Here is a 20,895-nt window from a genome sequence, read left to right as displayed (position 1 = left end):
TCATCCCGGAAACCCATATTGAAGAGTCTGTTTTTGAATCTCCTGTGGAGATGAAAAAACATATTAAACATCAGGGTAAGAATAGGATAATTGCTAGATAATTTCATTAACATTTTTCATTCATTATATTAATAAATAATTATGTAAAATGATATTTATCTTACCTTGTTGTGCCCCCACGTTAGTGGCGGGCATTTAGATTTACCCTTGTCCGTCCGTCCGTCCGTATGTCCGTCCGCACTCACAGGAGAGTAATTATGTGGCTAGAGGGACAATAAATAACTGTTCTTTCTCTTTGATGTCATTCATTCCGTAATGCTTTTATGTGGCTATTTTCTTTTGTGTGGCTTAAAAGAACAATAGAGAGAACAATAGAGTAGCCACATTATTACTCTCCTGTTAGAACGTCCGTCCTTCCGTCCGTACGTCCGTTCACTTTTGTGTCGCACGTAACTCAAAAAGTATTTGACCTAGAGTCATGAAACTTTACAGGAATGTTGATCATCATGTGTAGTTGTGCACCTGGGTATTTTAGTCTATATATTTTTAGTATTTTCAGAGTTATTGCCCTAGACTTAGTAAAATTTTGCAATTTTCAACTTGTGTCGCAAGTTACTCAAAAAGTTTTTGACCTAGAGTCATGAAACTTTACAGGAATGTTGATCAGCATGTGTAGTTGTGCACCTGTGTATTTTAGTCTATATATTTTTAGTATTTTCAAAGTTATTGCCCTAGACTTAGTAAAATTTTGCAATTTTCAACTTGTGTCGCAAGTTACTCAAAAAGTATTTGACCTAGAGTCATGTAACTTTACAGGAATATTGATCAGCATGTGCAGTTGTGCACCAGGTATTTTTGTCTGGATTTATTTAATATTTTTTAGAGTTATTGCCCTTCACTTAATTTTTTTGTGTGCAATTTTCAACTTGTGTCGCAAGTTACTTAAAAAGGATTTGACATAGTCCTTAAACCTTATGGGCAGGTTGCTAAGCATATTTAGATTTGCACCTGGGGTTTCGCTTGTGGATTTATCCAGTATTTGTAGAGTTATTTCTCTTGACTTAGTAAAATGATTGACAGAACAGTGGCGCGGTGGGGGCACATGTGTCTTATGGACACATTTCTAGTGATACCTTGTGATGTATGGGAAACTTTATTAGTCCCTTATGGACTATAAGTCCCTTCGAGTTCTGTTATCTTGTCATCCGCTCCGATATGGTTTTTTTTCAATAAATATGGTCAAATTTGAATCTTTTTCCACCGCCAGTGTTTATCAAAATTTGACTTAAATTCATGCACATTCTTGGATAAAACTATTTCACTGGGAAACAGGTTCCATGAGTTGACAACTCTACAAGCGAAGGAAATTTGTCTTATTGACTTAAGTGGTCTTAATTTTTGCTTCTAACTCATGAATATAGTAAAAAAAAAATTTTTTAGAGCCAAATGTGAAGTTTAAAATCCAAACTTTCAAAAACTCTTGTATTTTAGTATTGCTATACATTTATAATGAGCAATCAAGTTTTGTCACCAATATATTGAAAAGAGACCCTTTTTTGGAAAACAATAGTTAGTCTTTATTATCTATTTTAGGTTATGTCGATGTATACAGTAGTTTCAACAAGCGTAAATGGGGAAAACGTTGGTGCCTTGTACATGAGAACAATTTTGAATGTTATCGGACACAAACGAGTGAAGTTTGCGAGTTGGAATTTCTTCTCAGGAATTGTATATTAAAGCGAGCCATCAAGGAAACAAAAAGCGAGCTTGGTCTAATGCTCCTGGAAAATAATAGGGAGAAAATAACAATAGAGGTATGTGTGAATGAAAGGAAGTCTTGAGTTTTGAGCAGATTTGAAGGCACTTTGATTTCTACAGATTTTAAAGTACTCTGTTGAAATATGTTATATACGACTCTGTCTCTTAAGTGATATAATATTAATATGAATGTTTAAAAGGCTGTTATTTTGTCGAAGTCATAGATTTTACACAATACTCGTATGTATCTTAAATACCGGTATTGGACACATACAACATGCATTATGCTTCTGAAATGTAATTTCTATGTGATGTTTGCTGTTACTTTTGAGTAATAGGGATAAACTGGTTCAAAAAATAGGACACTTGCCTGGTTAAAACCATTACTTGCCTGGTTAAAACCATTAATTCGATAGGTGAAGTATTTATGTATTAAACCCAAGATCAAGTTTAGTATAATACTAGGTTTGGTAAAAAAGTTTTACTGTGGACATTAGCACTTTCAAGTACCATTCATGAACACGCTACATCAAATTGAGCCTGCAACATTTTTAATGTTTCCGTTTTGACGTTCTTAAGGGATTCATTTTTATCTATGTTAGGCAATCTTGAATAGAAGGTGTATTTGTGTATTATTATTTTGTTATTTAGCCAATTAATTTGACATGTATTATTCATTCGGTTTGTAGCCAATTAATTGGAAGTGTATTGTTATTTGTTATTTAGCCAATTAATTGGACGTGTAATGATTATTTCGTTATTTAGCTAATTAATTGGACGGAGCTTGGTTCCTGGCTTCGTATTCTGATGCAGGAAACTAGTACACAGAAAACACCTGAAGGACTGGAAGGCTATATGGATGATACGCATCCTTATCATGAAGCTGTTGAGATAACTCGAGTACCTGATCCTATCAATAGATCTTCCTATGTAAGTCACACAATTTAACAGTTGAGTTTATATGTTTATCCAGTAAAACCTGTAAGGTGCACTGACACTTTACCGAGATATGAGAAATAATGTGTTAACCAAACTCAAACTAAACGCAAACTGAAATGTAAACACACAATCATCTTTTACAACAATAATATCGATCCTTTATTTTGCAATAAAAAAATCCAAACAAAAGATAAAGAAAAAATGAGGAAAAAGATTTTCAATGATTAGAAAAATTGCATATAGAATATTTTTGGTTAATTGTTCTAATGGTTATTGGTTTTTTTTGGCTTTACCAACATAAGAAATGATAAATATGGATCTATCTTGTGACAAAACAGATTCAAGGTCTTAAGTCTGAATTATTCTGAAAAATATCTTTCTCGCTAAATAATATGTATTTTTATTATAGTTATCTGTTAAACCAAGAGGACAATCATCATCATCATTGCCTGATGAACAGACGAGATCAGGTGGTCATGAGAACCGTGATAGTGGAATATGTTCCTCAGAATCAACTGAAGACAGATTTAATTCATTAGATAGAAACAGAAACTCTCCAAAAGTACATCCTTGTTTCACAGATTCTAGTCTTCCACGAGTTAGTGTGTGTGAAACTGGTGCTATTTATACTCAGGTGAAAAGACCCAGTGTAACTGGATCTTCATTATCACCAACAACAGGAAGCGTGAGTAACTGCAGCAAGTCAAATGAAAGCTGTAGGAAAAGTGATGAAACAAATACAAATAGTGATGATGATAATTTATTCTTTGACTTTGAAATTGATACATTTGGAAATTCATCTAATAAAAGGGGCAGCAGTTTAGTAGATGAGATAATGTGGGAATTGAAGATTCAGCACGATACTGATAAGACATCTACTGAAACTGGTGAACAGAACATTTCTGAACTAACAGACAATAATCAAGAGTCATTGACTATAACTAAAAGGAAATCAGTGGAGTTCAGTCCTATAGAGAATGATATCAGTCCAATTAAATCCGAACATGTAACGACTTCAGGAAGAGAATCTGATTTTCTTTGCTCAAGTTTTGATATAAATGACAATGAACAAGTAACAAGTGATTTAAAATGTGATAATAATGAAGAGCCAAATTTAGTAATTGATGTTAAAACATGCTCAGTTGGAAAAATGACGTCAGTGAAGAGGCATCCTTCAAACGTGTCGGCTAAAATAGATGTCACAGAAACTTTAGCAGAGCTGAGAACAAGACTTGTACAGCTTAAGAAAGACAGGTTAGTCCATTTACTTAGACAACAATTTTTTTTATAAAAACATTGGATGATGTTACTTTTGATATCATGAAAGGGGAAATGAAAAGTCTGACTAAAATATTTTCATTAATTAGATTTATTCCTTTTTGGTGAAGAAATACTTCCGTTTGTTTGTATGTATAAAGGTTAAGTCTTTGAAATAATTCACATTGATACTTGAACATTTACATATTTTGCCGTAGAGTTTCAGTAGTGTAACTGAATAAAGAAATGATACGCTTTTAGTCAGATGCAAGCGGGTTTCTTACATAACACAAACCTAAATGCTTTAAAATTCCCCTTGTGGCTAAAGTATATTTATAAAAGTCAACAAGCCATTTAATAAGGATGCCTTTGTTAATAAATGCACATTACTAACAGGTTTATTATGTCAAGTTTGCTCAAATCTTCATATAATTTTTTGAATAATGAAGACTCAATGGTATTGTTACTAGGCGGCCAAAGCTGGTTAAATTTTCCAACTCGTACATGTATATATATATATTACTGTTTTGAGTCGTTACGTCAAAACCTTGGCTATCTTACTGAGGTAAATATATTTTACATATTATTTTCAGAATAAGTATCAGAGACAGAAAACAACAGATATCATCAGAGAGGGATAGAGAGTTCCTAGAAGCTGAATATGAAAGGTTAAATAGGGAGTGCAAGAAAGTAACTGAAGAAATAAAACAGTTAGAACAACCAGTTGATAAAATTGTAGATGAATTTAAAAGAAATTTGAATTTAGATGTGGAAACCCAAGGCATCAATGAAAACAAAAGAGAAAGTACATCTTGTGATAATCTAGAAATACAAGGTGATTCTGGTGTTGCAAATAAAAGAAGTGTGTTGTGTGATACTGTTAAAATGAAAGAACTGTGCAATGACGTTGATTGTAACAATGACATAATTTCAAGTACCACTGCAATAAAACAATTTGACCCTGTTGTAAAACAACCTACTGATAATGTTTTAGGCAAGGATGGGAATGTAAGTAGCACTGTTTCAAAACTATATGAAGATAGTCTTTCAAACAGTACTGAAATGTCCAGGGAAACATTAACAAATGAAAGTACAGAATGTATTGCAGACAATGTAACTTTATTGGAAAAACAGTTAAACTATTCTGAGTTCCAACAGAAGGATTGTGATAGTGAAAGCTTTGATACAAGTGTTTCTAAGGAAGAAATATTATCTAGTGATCCTGTAACTAAACATTTTATTGACACAGTAACAAGCAAAATAGTGTCAGAAAAACGACAAAATGAAATTAAGGATACTATTGACGATGAAATAAATACAAACTTGGACATTTTACGGAACAAAATTCCCAGTGCTGATCACACTGTTAATGATTGTCGGAATGGCGAAGAAATTCAAAATACTTGCAAACGTGTGGAAGATTCTGTCTGTGATAATTAAAGTGTGCCAAATGTAGCTGAACCTTTCAAAGCAAATAAGGATTCTAATAATTTTGATAACAAAGAAGTCAAATCTGAAATAGAATAAAATTCTTGTTCTACTACTGGCCTAAATATTTATTTAATAAGAAGTTACAGAATGTTAATTTTAAGATCATGTCAATCAGATGTTTTATCACTGTATGCATATTACATTTATTTCTTCTTAGAAATGTAAGTGCGATGTATTTGAAGATGTATGAGTACACTGAATATGATATTTAATTTTTTTAAACTTTAGATTTAAATCACAACCTTTTTATTTTGTTAAGACTTTATATTTATGACATTTTAGCATATTTATAGCACAAACTTGTGAAAAATTTCTATATAGTAAATTCAAATTTGAAGTTTTAACACCAATGGCTTATATAACAATGTAAAGTTTAATGGATATGCTAAAGTTCAGTTTCATAAAATTTTGATATTAACAGTAAACGAAACCTTTACGCGACCAAGATTACAAATTATAAGTTTTACAGAACTGTAATCATTAGAAGGACGATAAATTTTATTTATGTATCCAACGATGATGTGAAATGTAAATGATTTGTTTTTCAAAGAGGCACGAAATGTAAATTATTTGTTTTTCAAAGAGGCACCCACCTATTGTTGTTCTTGACTATAAATTTACTGCCATAATTCCATTTATCCATATGACTGTTTATCTTGAACTGACTAAAAGTTATGTATTTGTCCAGAATATTAAAGTATTTGATGGAAGCTAATTTTAGATAATCATGTAGTTCGACATAAAAACTGCTAAATTGACAGTATTTTTAATTAATTAAGTTCGCTTACATAATTCAAGGGCTTTTTTATTAGTTCTTATAATTTTTAGCGTTTAAAATTTGATCAGAGTAATAACGTGCTGGGGATTAATTCTTGTTTCAAATGAAGGTACTTTACTAAATCATAATAGAAAACAAAAGTAAACACATGGTTTTTGCTTTTTTAAAATTTTATTTGAATAATCCATTTTTAAATATTGATGACATATCTGAAATAATAGTTTATAATATAAAATGAATTTTAAATCGAAGTATGCTCGTTTTGTATATTCTGTTACAAAACGTCTATGAATTTTTAATCTATTGTTGGTTAATCTTACGTTAATATAAACAATTTATGTCTATGTTACAATTTATCATTTATACTCGTTTAATGGGTATTTTACAATTATTTGTGCTCTTGTGTTTTATCAAACGTTAAAATAACATGTGTAACGCTCTTCAATACAATTGTTATACACAAAACTTGTTTGGTTTATTTTTGAATAACCTGCTTATATATTCACAATGTAAAGTTATTCATTCATTAGCTTGTGATTAAATAAAAAAGGGACTATAAACCATATATATCTGTATGCGATAAAAAGTAAGTGAAAAATATTGCAAAACATGATTCTAACAATAAACACATACTAACTTAAAGATAAATTCAAAAGAGGTTGTCAAGAAAATCATTGTCATAACATTGATATATTTAGCTAGAGTCATTATAAAAAACATCCATCAACTATGGTAGCCTATCCATTGAACACATTTAAGTTAAAATGCATGCATTCTATTTAAACAAACATAAAAGAAGTTTGAAAATGTTTCACTGATTGAAAGTTTCTTTCATATCTTGATCAGATAAAGTTATTTTCCTGAATTAACCCATTACTGCATGAGCATTTTGTGAAAAGCTCAAATTTCTATAAAACTATAAAAACTGCTTCAATGCTAATCAAACTTGGCACAAATGTTGACTAGACAATTGCCTTTGTAACAACATGCTCAGTCTTTTATTTTCTGTTGCCATGGCAATGAGGGGACATCTCAAAATTGCCAAAAATCACTATTTTGCGTAGATTTTTACCATCAAAATTGATTTCAAAGTGCTGCAACTTCTCAATGGATTCAGATAGAGTCAAACGCTTTTCAGCGTTAGTTACATGTTACCTTATGATCGACCTGGGGCCATTTTCAGCCTCTCACAAGTCCAACATTTTCTTGGCGATGAGGAGGACTACCGCCCCCCCATTCAAACCCCCCAAACAGAAGGGGCACATCCCCCTTCTGGCAACCCCCTGATGTACCTTTTTAATGGGGATCAGCGCCGAAAAAAATGATCACTTTTTTAATCAATTCTCAAACGAAAACATGTGTTTTGGGCCCAAACATGACATTTTTTCAATATTTGAGGCCTAAAAGAGGGGAGGGGGGATCAAAAGTGCGTTGTTTCGCGTATATAAGAGGTAAAGGGTTAAGACAAATATTGCCAACAATTACTTATAGACAATATGAATAATAAAATAGAAGCTTAATATGAAACTATGAAAATCTAAATTAACAAAAGTCGGAATTTATATATACACACAATTGAAACGTACAACAATATAGCATTTTTTTAGCAAATAGTATCTTTTACAGTACTATGTAGAGAATTTAAAATAATTTGAATCGTGGAAAAATATATCAGAGGCTGTTTTGCCACATCCAAATATTATAGAGATGTCGAGTTGAGAAAACCTGATAAATGGACGACTATTTTAAAATGTCATTGTTTGCTAATCAAATTTTTATAGTAACCGAGAACATGTCATGCTAATTGTGTGACGAACCCTAAATGACGCGAGTATGGCCAAGTCCATTTTGAAATGGCCTGGTTACAACGTTAGTCAACGGAAAAGAGTATAATTCTAATATCTTAACAATATAATCGACTTTTTGCAAAAAAGTGAAACACATGCCTCCTGAGTACACATCACATCAAACTAGACTTGTTTACTAATATATTAAATAAAGCATGAAATGTTCAAATTTGTTGGGACATACATGCTTTATCCAGTTTTAAACACAATATCCTTGTTGAGTTAAACTAACGCAAGCAAACTCTTATCGGACGTATCATATGTAAAGTCATGGGTTATCTTTCTTTTACTTGTTTTAATGATTGAATAAATACAATGGCTATGAACATTACTGGAAAAGAAATGTTATGTTAGTTCCAATAGGAATTGTTAAGAACAAGTATATGTTGAAACAATATATGTCAGTAAATTGAAGAAAATATAAATGATGAAAATGATTGTGAAAGTTTTGGCAGTTTATGTCTTTTAAGTATCAATGTCATACTTCATGACATTTAAATGAGTATCTTATTCATAGGAATGTTGTGTCTTAGTATGAAAGCTCATGCTTTTCGAGAAAATGTTAATATAGGCAATGTTGTCTGAAGACAGAAAATTCGATGAACCTACCAAAACAAAAGATGATATGTCTTCTTATAAATGAACTGATTCATGGTAATTATAATATATAAGTCTTGATACAGATCAATCCTTTATTCAAAAGATTTACCAATTATGAAGAAATTTCCTTTCATAGTAATGTTCAGTTATCGAATACTAATGCCTTACTTGTAAGTTCAGATGGTTTTGAAGTTGATCCTGGAACAGACAAAGTGGAAAGGAAGGGTAGGTGATTTTCGTTTTCTAACTTTTTAGGGGGCCAGACAAAATTGAACATTATGTCATACAAAAAGGCATATGCATGATAATAGTTCCGACATGAATTTGGTTCATTTCTTAAAAGTTTTGAAAGTAGGTCATTCTGCAAGCTAAGTGACCGTCTCTCAATTAAAACGTACAACAATATAGCATTGTTTTTAGCAAATAGTATCTTTTACAGTACTATGTGGAGAATTTAAAATAATTTGAATCGTGGAAAAATATATCAGGTCATGAAAACGAGGCTGTTTTGCCACATCCAAATATTATAGAGATGTCGAGTTGAGAAAACCTGATAAATGGACGACGTTTTTAAAATGCCATTGTTTGCTAATCAAATTTTTATAGTAACCGAGAACATGTCATGCTAATTGTGTGACGAACCCTAAATAATGCGAATATGACCAAGTCCATTTTGAAATGGCCTGGTTACAACGTTAGTCAATGGAAAAGTGTATAATTCTAATATCTAAACAATATAATCGACTTTTTGCAAAAAAGTGAAACACATACCTCCTGAGTACACATCACATCAAACTAGACGTGTTTACTAATATATTAAATAAAGCATGAAATGTTCAAATTTGATGGGACATACATGCTTTATCCAGTTCTAAACACAACATCCTTGTTGAGTTAAACTAACGCACGGAATTTAATGGTAGCAAACTCTTATCGGAAATATCATATAGAGAAGTGCGCCTAAGTGTAAGGCTGCGAAAATTTGTGCTCCTTAAATTTAATTTATTGTGCTTTAACGAATAAGTAGATTTTGCTGGAAAATTGCATAGTGTCTTATTAGTATATTAGAAATATTGTGTGTGAATAATCCTTGGATATTTCATTTCCTAATTGGATTCTGATATCAAACAATTGGATATATATATAGTTAGAAGACAATATTTTGTAAATATACATGTATGGTGATATAAATTTTAAACCTGGATATAAAATAGACAACAATGTGCTTTATACGATACAATAGAGATCAATTGTTAAAACTAGCAAAACCACCCCGAAGGCAACATGGATTAAGTAATGATACCATTTCAAACTTTAAAGGATTATAATCTTTTTCAATATAGAAATTCTAAAGGTGGACAAAATAATAAAAAGAAGAGAATGGGATACAAATCAAGGCATTCACCTGAATAATCTGAAAACACTTAATCAAATTATACCTACAGTTGAATCAAACAGTAAATTACAGGGGGTCGAACATAAAACCAGGAGAAAAGTTGATTAAGGAAAATTTGATTCAAGTTAAACCAAATTTCTAACACTACAGTCAGTGGTTCAAAATATATGTCAATATGTTTGATAAACTGCAGATCAGTTAAAAATAAAACGTTAGCCATCTATGACTTTATTATTTCCAATGACCTTGACATGTTGGTTATAACAGAGACCTGGCTTGGGAGTAAAGTAGACAAAAGTGTGTCTTAGTGAACTTGTGCCTGACGGTTATAAAATCTCTCATGTTCCTAGATTAAAGAGAGAAGGTGGTGGTGTTGCCATTCTTCACAAGACCTCAATAAAAATCAAAATTGACTCGTCAAGTAAAGATGGAGACTTTGAACAATTCGAATTCATGGACTGTATCATTAGTGTTCGTGACTTTTCAACCCGCCTTGTTGTAATATATAGACCTCCTCCATCCAAAACGAATGGCCTAAGTACTTCAAAATTCTTGAACAATGAGTTTCCTGATTTTCTGTCGAAATATGCTGAAACTGACAAAACCACAGTGTTTCTAGGAGATACAAACTTTCACATTGATAAACTTGATAATCGTGATGCGCAGAATTTCTTATCCATCCTTAACACATTTGGATTAAAACAGTTAGTCAATGAACCGACACATGTAGCTGGACACATTTTAGATGTAGTCATAACAAAGAAAATGAAAATGTAGTATCTGATATTAAAAAACTGATCCTGGATTTAAAACTTCAAACGGAAAAGTAACACGTGACCATTTTGCTATCCTAATGAAAGTTAATGTTTCGAAAAACCACCACCTATTCGTAAAACAGTCACATACAGAAAATCTCGTGATATAAACATTGAAGATTTCAAAGCAGATATTAGATCATCTGAACTTTTTGGTCCTAAACCAGACAGCATGGCAGAAGCATCAGAGAAATATCACACTGTCCTTTCATCTTTGTTAGACAAACATGCACCTGAGAAAACAAAAACAATTGTTCTCAGACCCCAATGCCCGTGGTTCAATCAAGAAATACATGACGAGAAACACATTAAACGTAAACTTGAAAGAAAATGGCAGGAATCAAAATTAACTGTAGATCATGAAATATACAGAAGTCAGTGCTTAGTTGTAAATGATGTAATTGAAAGATCTCGTGAAACATATTACAAAGACAAAATAAAATCGTGTGGTAAATGATCAAAAAACAAATTTTCAAAGTAACAAATCATCTCCTCGGAAACAAACCTGAAGTTAAGCTCCCATCACACACTTCTGCTAAAGAACTAGCTCAAGATTTTAGTGATTTCCTTGAAAACAAAATTGAAAAAATCAGATCTGACATAGCATCTAAAAATGAATGTAATATAACAAATGAATCTAATTCAACTCAAATACAAAAGCCTAAAGAAACATTCAGTGAATTTGAAGTTATTACAGAAGAGCAAGTTCTTAAGCTCATATCAAAGTCATCTACTAAATCATGTGAACTAGATCCGATACCGACTTGGCTCCTAAGAGAATGCAAACTTGAAGTATCACCATATCTAACGCACATGTTCAACTTATCATTTTACACCGCCGACGTACCTCCACGCAATAAGACTTCGATAATCAGACCACTATTAAAGAAAGACAATTTGGATCAAGAAATTATGAAAAACTTTAGACCAGTTGTTAATGAAACATATGACTCAAAACTTCTAGAATCTGCGGCTGACTGTCAGTTTGATATGTTTCTCAACACTAACAATCTACATGAACCAAATCAATCTGCATACAGGAAATTTCATTCCACAGAAACTGCACTTATCAAAGTGCAAAATGACATTCTCCAATCTCTTGACAAAGGCGAAGTTACAATATTAGTAATGCTCGATTTATCTGCTGCCTTTGACACGATTGACCACAACACTCTTCTTAATCGACTCGAATGTGACTTTGGTTTTACTGGAAAAGTGCTCGCTTGGTGTAGATCTTATCTCAGTGGTCGCTATCAGACTGTTCGTATTGATGGAGAACTATCTGACCCTGTGCATATGACATACAGTGTCCTCAGGGCTCTGTATTAGGACCAAAATTTTACATACTTTTTCACAAAAACCTGTTGGCGAAATTTGTCGAAAACATGGTCTGCAATGTCACTTTCTATGCTGACGATTCTCAAATATACATTTCTTTCAAACCGTTGGACAACACCAAAACTGAACTTGTACTTGATTCTGTCTCAAACTGCTTAAAAGAAATAACATTCTGGATGAACAGCAACATTCTCAACTGAATTCAGACAAAACAGAACTTATAGTCTTTTCGTCGGGTAGCAATACAGACTCAGTGAAAAAATATAACTGTCAATGTGGACCAAGTTGAAATCAAACAGTCATCAAGTGTAAGGAATTTGGGTGCATTCCTTGATTCAAGGGTTAATATGGAACATCATGTTAGCTCCGTGTGCAGATCTTCGTATGCCCAAATAAGTAAGATAGGACGTATTCGAAAATATATCAACGAAGAAGCTACAAAAACACTCGTTAACTCTCTCGTGACATCAAGACTGGATTATTGCAATGCTCTTCTATATGGTATACCTCAACAAACCATGAAAAAAATTCAACTTGTTCAAAATACTTCAGCCCGTGTGATTAAACGTACATCTAGGAAAGATCATATTACACCAGTGATGAAAGATCTTCATTGGCTGCCAATCGAATATAGAGTGAATTACAAGATCTTATTACATACTTTCAAGTCACTGAAACAACAATCTCCATCATATATGCAGGAAATGATTCAAGTTTATTCCACTTCCCGAAATCTGCGCTCTTCAAATGCACCTGTACGATTAGTGCAACCAAAAACTAAACTGAAATTTGGTGAAAGGAGTTTTTCGGCATCAGCTCCTAAGCTATGGAATTCACTACCAAGTCATCTAAAAAACTGTAACACAGTAGAAAGTTTCAAAAAACATCTTAAAACACACTACTTCAATTTAGCTTATGGAAAATAATCAGTGACTGTTATGAATGAATTTTATAAACAGTGAATACGAAGTATCTGTTATTTGAATATTAGTTTTATTAAAAAGTTTTATTTTTTTTTAAACAAACAATTTTTAAATCAATTTAGTATTTCTATTGTTTCATAATGATGATTTAGCAAGATCTTATCTATTATTATATATTGAAGACAATTTTTAATGTATGACAATAATATTGTAAAGTGAGTTTTAAGGATCTTTAAGTTATATTGTATTAATATGTAAAAATAATTCCATAATTTATACTTTTAATTAGTTAATGCAAAATATTTTTAATGTTCATAATCCTGTTCATTTATATTGTTTTAGACATATATGATTGATGTAAAGCGCCTTTGAACATTTTAATGAAAAGGGCGCTATATAAATGTGGTATTTATTATTATATTATTATTATGTAAAGTAATGGGTTATCTTCCTTTTACTTGTTTTGATGATTGAATAAATACAATGGCTATGAACATTACTGGAAAAGAAATGTTATGTTAGTTCCAATAGGAATTGTTAAGAACAAGTATATGTTGAAACAATATATGTCAGTAAATTGAAGAAAATATAAATGATGAAAATGATTGTGAAAGTTTTGGCAGTTTATGTCTTTTAAGTATCAATGTCATACTTCATGACATTTAAATGAATATCTTATTCATAGGAATGTTGTGTCTAAGTATGAAAGCTCATGCTTTTCGAGAAAATGTTAATATAGGCAATGTTGTCTGTAGACAGAAAATTCGACGAACCTACCAAAACAAAAGATGATATGTCTTCCTATAAATGAACTGATTCATGGAGGTTATAATATAACAGTCTTGATACAGATCAATCCTTTATTCAAAAGATTTACCAATTATGAAGTAATTTCCTTTCATAGTAATGTTCAGTTATCGAATACTAATGCCTTACTTGTAAGTTCAGATGGTTTTGAAGTTGAGCCTGGAACAGACAAAGTGAAAAGGAAGGGTAGGTGCTTTTCGTTTTCTCACTTTTTAGGGGGTCAGACAAAATTGAACATTATGTCATACAAAAAAAGGCATATTATGAATGCATGATAATAGTTTGTTTCATTTCTTAAAAGTTTTGAAAGTAAGTCATTTTGCAAGACAAGTGACGTCTCTCAATTAAGACCTAGAACCTAAGATAGCCCAGTTCTGAACACTTGCTACATAATTCATTTACTTGATCAGCAAAATAGAAAATAAGCAAGTGCTGGAAAATAAAATCCAAATAATGTATAATAGCGCATGTCAAGAAGCATAATTATGTTTTGAATCTAAATCCTAGTCATTTTTGCTAACATTTGAAATTGTTTGATAATTCTTATGCAGTCTCTTTTTGTAATGTAAGATAACTATTTTTTGAGATGATAATTTATGTTTTGAACTCTACACATGTTAGGTAAACTTATTGTCAATAAAAAACTGGTGGATCAAATAAACTTGACCAGTAATAGGGAATGAAGTTCCCCAAGAATAGTTTGGGCATTTTCTTAATCAAATAAGACCTATTTAGTGAGAATGAAGATCATAGTATATAAAAGTTAAACATAAGTTTTTTGTCCTTTTCAGACCTGTCAGGAGTGACGACAGTCAAAATGGGAGCGTTTGCTTTCAAGGCCACTCAATTCTTTGAACCTCTCGGTAAAAGGTCCTCCTTCAGGAAACCTGCCAGTGTTGGTGCAGAAAGGTCACCATCTGTTGAGAGGGTTAGGCAGTTATCTTGCTCTCAAACGTCCCTGAGTGAAGTGTCAGAAAAAACAAGTACAATCATCCCGGAAACCTATATTGAAGAGTCTGTTTTTGAATCTCCTGTGGAGATGAAAAAACAAATTAAACATCAGGGTAAGTAGCAGGCAATTTCCAGATATTTTCATTAATATTATTCATTCATTACTTTGATATATGCAATGTATCTATGCAAAATGATATTTATTATTCCTTGTGATACCTTGTGATGTATGGGAAATTTTATTAGTCCCTTACGGACAGACTAATCAGTCCATTCGAGTTCTGTTGTTCCACCGCCAGTGTTTATCTAAATTTGACTTAAATTCATGCACATTCTTGAATAAAACTGTTTCAGCGGGAAACAGGTACCATGAGTTGACAACTCTATAAGCAAAGGAATTTTGTCTTATTGACTTTAGTGGTCTTTACTTTTCTTCTAACTTATAAATAATAATAATGATAGTATGCAAAATCATTTTAAATAGAGTTGAATGTGATGTATAAAATCCAAACTTTTATATAGCCTTGTATTGTAGTATAACTAAACATATACAATGATAGATCAAATTTAGAAATACTACAATACAAGGCTATATAAAAGTTCGGATTTTATACATCACATTTAACTTTATTTAAAATGATTATAAACATATACAATGATAGATCAAGTTTAGTCACCACTATATTGAACAGAGACTTTAAAATTATTCTTAATTATCTATTTTAGGTTATGTCGATGTATACAGTAGTTTTAACAAGCGTAAATGGGGAAAACGTTGGTGTCTTGTACATGAGAACAATTTTGAATGTTATCGGACACAAACGAGTGAAGTTTGCGAGTTGGAATTTCTTCTCAGGAATTGTATATTAAAGCGAGCCATCAAGGAAACAAAAAGCGAGCTTGGTCTAATGATCCTGGAAAATAATAGGGAGAAAATAACAATAGAGGTATGTGTGAATGAAAGGAAGTCTTGAGTTTTGAGCAGATTTGATGGCACTTTGATTTCTACAGATTTTAAAGTACTCTGTTGAAATATGTTATATACGACTATGTCTCTTAAGTGATATAAAATTGATATGAATGTTTAAAAGGCTGTTATTTTGTCGAAGTCATAGATTTTACACAATACTCGTATGTATCTTAAATACCGGTATTGGACACATACAACATGCATTATGCTTCTGAAATGTAATTTCTATGTGATATTTGCTGTTACTTTTGAGTAATAGGGATAAACTGGTTCAAAAAATAGGACACTTGCCTGGTTAAAACCATTAATTCGATAAGTGAAGTATTTATGTATTAAACCCAAGATCAAGTTTAGTATACTAGGTTTGGTAAAAAAGTTTTACTGTGGACAGTAGCACTTTCAAGTACCATTCATGAACATGCTAAATCAAATTGAGCCTGCAACATTTTTAATGTTTCCGTTTTGGACGTTCTTAAGGGATTCATTTTTATCTATGTTAGGCAATCTTGAATAAGAGGTGTATTTGTGTATTATTATTTTGTTATTTAGCCAATTAATTTGACATGTATTATTCATTTGTTATGTAGCCAATTAATTGGAAGTGTATTATTATTTGTTATTTAGCCAGTTAATTGGACATGTATTATTATTTTGTTATTTAGCCAATTAATTGGACGGAGCTTGGTTCCTGGCTTCGAGTTCTGATGCAGGAAACTAGTACACAGAAAACACCTGAAGGATTGGAGGGCTATATGGATGATACGCATCCTTATCATGAAGCTGTTGAGATAACTCGAGTACCTGATCCTATCAATAGATCTTCTTATGTAAGTCACACAATTTACAAGTTGAAATTTATTTTTATCCAGTAAAGCCTGTAAGGTGCACTTACACCCAACCGAGATATGAGAAATGATGTGTTGAAATTGGTCTAAAACCAAACTGAAACTGAAACTAAACGTAACTTGAAATGTAAACACACAACAACTACTTTTACAACACTAATATTGATCTTTTATTTTACAGTCAAACAAATCAAAACAATTAAAAGATAAAGGAAAAAGGAAGAAAATGATTTTCAATGATTAGAAAAAAATGCATATAGAATATTTTTCATTAATTGTTCTTATGGTTATCGTTTGATTTTGGGTTTTTGAATATAAGGAATGATAAATATGGATCTATCTTGTGAAAAAAAGATTTAAGGTCTTTAGTCTAAATCATTCTGCAAAATATCTTTCTCTCTAAATAATATTTATTTTTATTATAGTTATCTGTTAAACCAAGTGGACAATCATCAGCATCATTGCCTGATGAACAGACAAGATCAGACGGTCATGAGAACCGTGATTGTGGAATATGTTCCTCAGAATCAACTGAAGACAGATTTAACTCATTAGATAGAAACAGAAACTCTCCAAAAGTACATCCTTGTTTCACAGATTCTAGTCTTCCACGAGTTAGTGTGTGTGAAACTGGTGCTATTTATACTCAGGTGAAAAGACCCAGTGTAACTGGATCTTCATTATCACCAACAACAGGAAGCGTGAGTAATTGCAGCAAGTCTAATGAAAACTGTAGAAAAAGTGATGACGCAAATAGATATAGAGATGATGATAATTTATTCTTTGACTTTGAAATTGATACATTTGGAATTTCCTCTAATAAAAGGGGCAGCAGTTTAGTAGATGAGATAATGTCGGAATTGAAGATTCAGCACAATACTGGTAAAACATCTACTGAAACTGGTGAACACAAAATTTCTGAACTAACCAGTAATAATCCAGAGTCATTGACTATAACTAAAAGAAAATCAGTGGAGTTCAGTCCTATACAGAATGATATAAGTCCAATTAAATCCGAACATGAAACAACTATGGGAAAAGAATCTGACTTTCTTTGCTCAAGTTTTGATGAAAATGACAATGAACAAGTAACAAGTGATTCAAAATGTGATAATAATGAAGAGTCAAATTTAGTAATTGATGGTTAAACATGCTCAGTTGGAAAAATGACGTCAGTAAAGAGGCATCCTTCAAACGTGTCGGCTAAAATAGATGTCACAGAAACTTTAGCAGAGCTGAGAACAAGACTTGTGCAGCTTAAGAAAGACAGGTTAGTCCAATTTACTTACACAACGATTAAAATAATGGATGATGTAACTTTAGTATCATAAAAGGGGAAATGGGAAGTCTGACTGAACTATTTTCATTAATTAGATTTATTCCTTTTTGGTGAAGAAATAATTCCATATGTTAGTTTGTATAAAGGTTAAGTCTTAATTCACATTGATACTTGAACGTTTACATATTTTGCAGTCAAGTTTCAGTTGTGTAACTGAATAAAGATATGATACGCTTTTAGTGAGATGCAAGAGGGTTTCTTACATAGCACAAACCTAAATGCTTTGAAATAATTTTGCTTTATAGCTAAAATATATCTATAATATCCTACAAGCCTTTTAATAAGGATGCTTTTGTTAATAAAGCACATGTAATGTTAATGCACATTACTAACAGGTTTATTATGTCAAATTTACACAAATCTTCATATAAATTTTTAAATAACGATGACTCATTGGTATTGTTACTAGGCGGCCAAAGCTGGTTAAATTTCCCAACTCATACATGCATATATATATTACTGTTTTGAGTCGTTACGGCAAAACCTTGGCTACCTTACTGAAGTAAATATATTATACATATTACTTTCAGAATAAGTATCAGAGACAGAAAACAACAGATATCATCGAAGAGAGATAGAGAGTTCCTAGAAGCTGAATATGAAAGGTAAAATAGGGAATGCAAGAAAGTAACTGAAGAAATAAAACAGTTCGACAACCAGTTGATAAAAATGTTGATGATTTTGAACGAAATATGAATTTAGATGTAGAAACACATGGCATCAACGAAAACAAAAGAGACACATCTTGTGATGATGTAGAAATTCAAGGTGATTCTGGTGTTGCAAACAAAATAAGTGTGTCTTGTGATACTGTTACAATGATAGAACAATACAATGATGTTGATTGTAACAATGAAATAATTTCAAGTACCACTGCAATAAAACAATTTGAACATAATTTTGATCCTGTTGTAAAACAACCTACTGATAATGTTTTAGGCAAGGACGAGACTGTAAGTAGCACTGTTTCAAAACAATATGATGACACTTTTTCAAACAGAACTGAAATGCCCAGGGAAACATTAACAAATGAAAGTACAGAATGTGTTACAGACATTGAAACTTTATCGGAAAAACAGTTAAATGATTCTGAGTTCCAACAGAAGGATTTAACTAGTGAAAGCTTTGAAACAAGTGTTTATAAGGAAGAAAGATTATCTATTGACCCTATAACTAAACATTTTATTGACATAGTAACAAGCAATGAAGTGTCCCAAGAACAACTAAATGAAATTAAGAATACTGTTGACGATGAAATAAATACAAACTCGGGCACTTTAAGGAACAAAATTCCTAGTGTTGAACACACTGTTAAGGATAGCCCAAATGTCGAAGAAATTCAAAATACTTGCAAACGTGTGGAAGATTCTGTCTGTGATAATGAAAGTGTGCCAAATGTAGCCGAACCTTTCAAAGCAAATAAGGATTCTAATAATTTTGATAACAAAGTAGTCAAATCTGAAATGGAATAAAACTACTTGTTCTACTACTGGCCTAAATATTTATTTGATAAGAAGTTACAGAATATTAATTTTAAGATCATGTAGATCAGATGTTTTATCACTGACTACATATTACATTTATTTCTTCTTAGAAATGTAAGTGCGATGTATTTGAAGATGTATGATTACACTGAATATGAATTTTCATTTTTTTTTTAAACTTTAGATTTATATCAAGACCTTTTTATTTTGTTAAGTCTTTATATTTGTGACATTTTAGCACATTTATAGCACAAACTTACGACACCAAGATTACAAATTATAAGTTTTACAGAACTGTAACAAATAGAAAGAAGATAAACTTTATTTATGTATCCAACGATGATGTGAAATGTAAAGGATCTGTTTTTCAAAGAGGCACCTACCAGTTGTTTTTCTTCACTATATTTTTTACTGCCATATGCCATGATCCTGCTTCCAGTAATCTATATGACTGTATATTCTCACAGTTACTAAAAGCTGTGAAGTATTGGTCCAGAGTATTGAAGTGTTTGATGAGTTGATTTTGCATAACAATTTTGTTAGGCTGAAATACTGCTAAATTGAAAAAAAGACCTCGCTTTATAAAATTCAAGGGATATTCTTGATTAGTTCTGATCATTTTTTCTGTGTTTGACTAGAGTTATAACGTGCTGTGGTTGAAGTCTTATTTCAAATGCAGGTACTTTACTAAATCATAACAAAAGTAAAGGCAAGATTTTTGCTTTTTAGATTTTTATTTGAATTTCAATTTATAAATATTGATGACATGCATATCCAAAATAATAGTTAAAAATATAAATGATTTTAAATCGAAATAATATGCTCGTTTTACATATTCTGTTACAAAACTGCTATTACATTTTTAATCTATTGTTGGATAATCTTACGTTAATATAAACAATTTATGTATATGTTACAATTTATCATTTATACTCGTTTAATGGGTATTTTTACGATTATTTGTGCTCTTGTGTTTTATCAAATGTTAAAATAACATGTGTAATGCTCTGCAATACAATTGTAAAATACACAAAAATTCTTTGGTTTATTTATAAATAACCCGCTTATATGTTCACTCTGCAAAATTATCCATTTATGAGCTTGTGATAAAATAAACATAGGTACTATTTGCCATGTATACTTGTATGCGATACTTAGGAAGTGAAAAATGTTGCAAAACATGATGCTTACAATAAACACATATCATACCTTCTAATGTTAATTCAATACAGGTTATAGAGAAATTCATTGTCATAACATCAATATACTTAGAGTGATAAAAAAACGTCTTTCGAATATTGTACCCTAACCCGTGAACTTGAATAGTATTAGTGTAAATAAGCTATAGTTTTATTCT

At 31.5% G+C, this 20,895-nt stretch overlaps 2 protein-coding genes across 2 annotated transcripts; both read left to right on the top strand.

Moving 5' to 3' along the window:
* Positions 1-6,688, top strand: LOC132718584 (uncharacterized; the record flags this gene model as incomplete). Its single annotated transcript, XM_060702300.1, is given in 5 exon segments — positions 1-75; positions 1,594-1,814; positions 2,524-2,688; positions 3,107-3,951; positions 4,548-6,688. Coding segments are annotated over 5 exon segments (2,153 nt in total), but the record flags the coding sequence as incomplete, so codon positions are not given.
* A 7,813-nt stretch (positions 6,689-14,501) lies between these two features.
* Positions 14,502-17,973, top strand: LOC132718585 (uncharacterized). Its single transcript, XM_060702301.1, has 4 exons — positions 14,502-15,013; positions 15,627-15,847; positions 16,533-16,697; positions 17,141-17,973. Exons 1-4 carry the CDS (start codon positions 14,767-14,769, stop codon positions 17,861-17,863), a joined length of 1,356 nt encoding a protein of 451 aa, XP_060558284.1. The 5' UTR covers positions 14,502-14,766; the 3' UTR covers positions 17,864-17,973.
* The last annotated feature ends 2,922 nt before the right edge of the window (positions 17,974-20,895 follow it).

The sequence above is a fragment of the Ruditapes philippinarum genome, unplaced genomic scaffold (genome assembly GCF_026571515.1).
Source record: "Ruditapes philippinarum isolate M1 unplaced genomic scaffold, ASM2657151v2 ctg5530_1_1_1_1, whole genome shotgun sequence".
Lineage (NCBI taxonomy): Eukaryota > Metazoa > Mollusca > Bivalvia > Venerida > Veneridae > Ruditapes > Ruditapes philippinarum.
Note: the sequence above shows the minus strand (reverse complement) of the source record. Positions and strands in the feature narration are given on the sequence as shown.

Excerpts from the sequence above, each read along its gene's own strand:
- LOC132718585 (XM_060702301.1), top strand. The coding sequence starts at position 14,767 with ATGGGAGCGTTTGCTTTCAAGGCCACTCAATTCTTTGAACCTCTCGGT. Across the intron at positions 15,014-15,626 it reads AAAACAAATTAAACATCAGG|GTTATGTCGATGTATACAGT; the intron begins GTAAGTAGCAGG and ends TATCTATTTTAG. Across the intron at positions 15,848-16,532 it reads GGGAGAAAATAACAATAGAG|CCAATTAATTGGACGGAGCT; the intron begins GTATGTGTGAAT and ends TTTGTTATTTAG.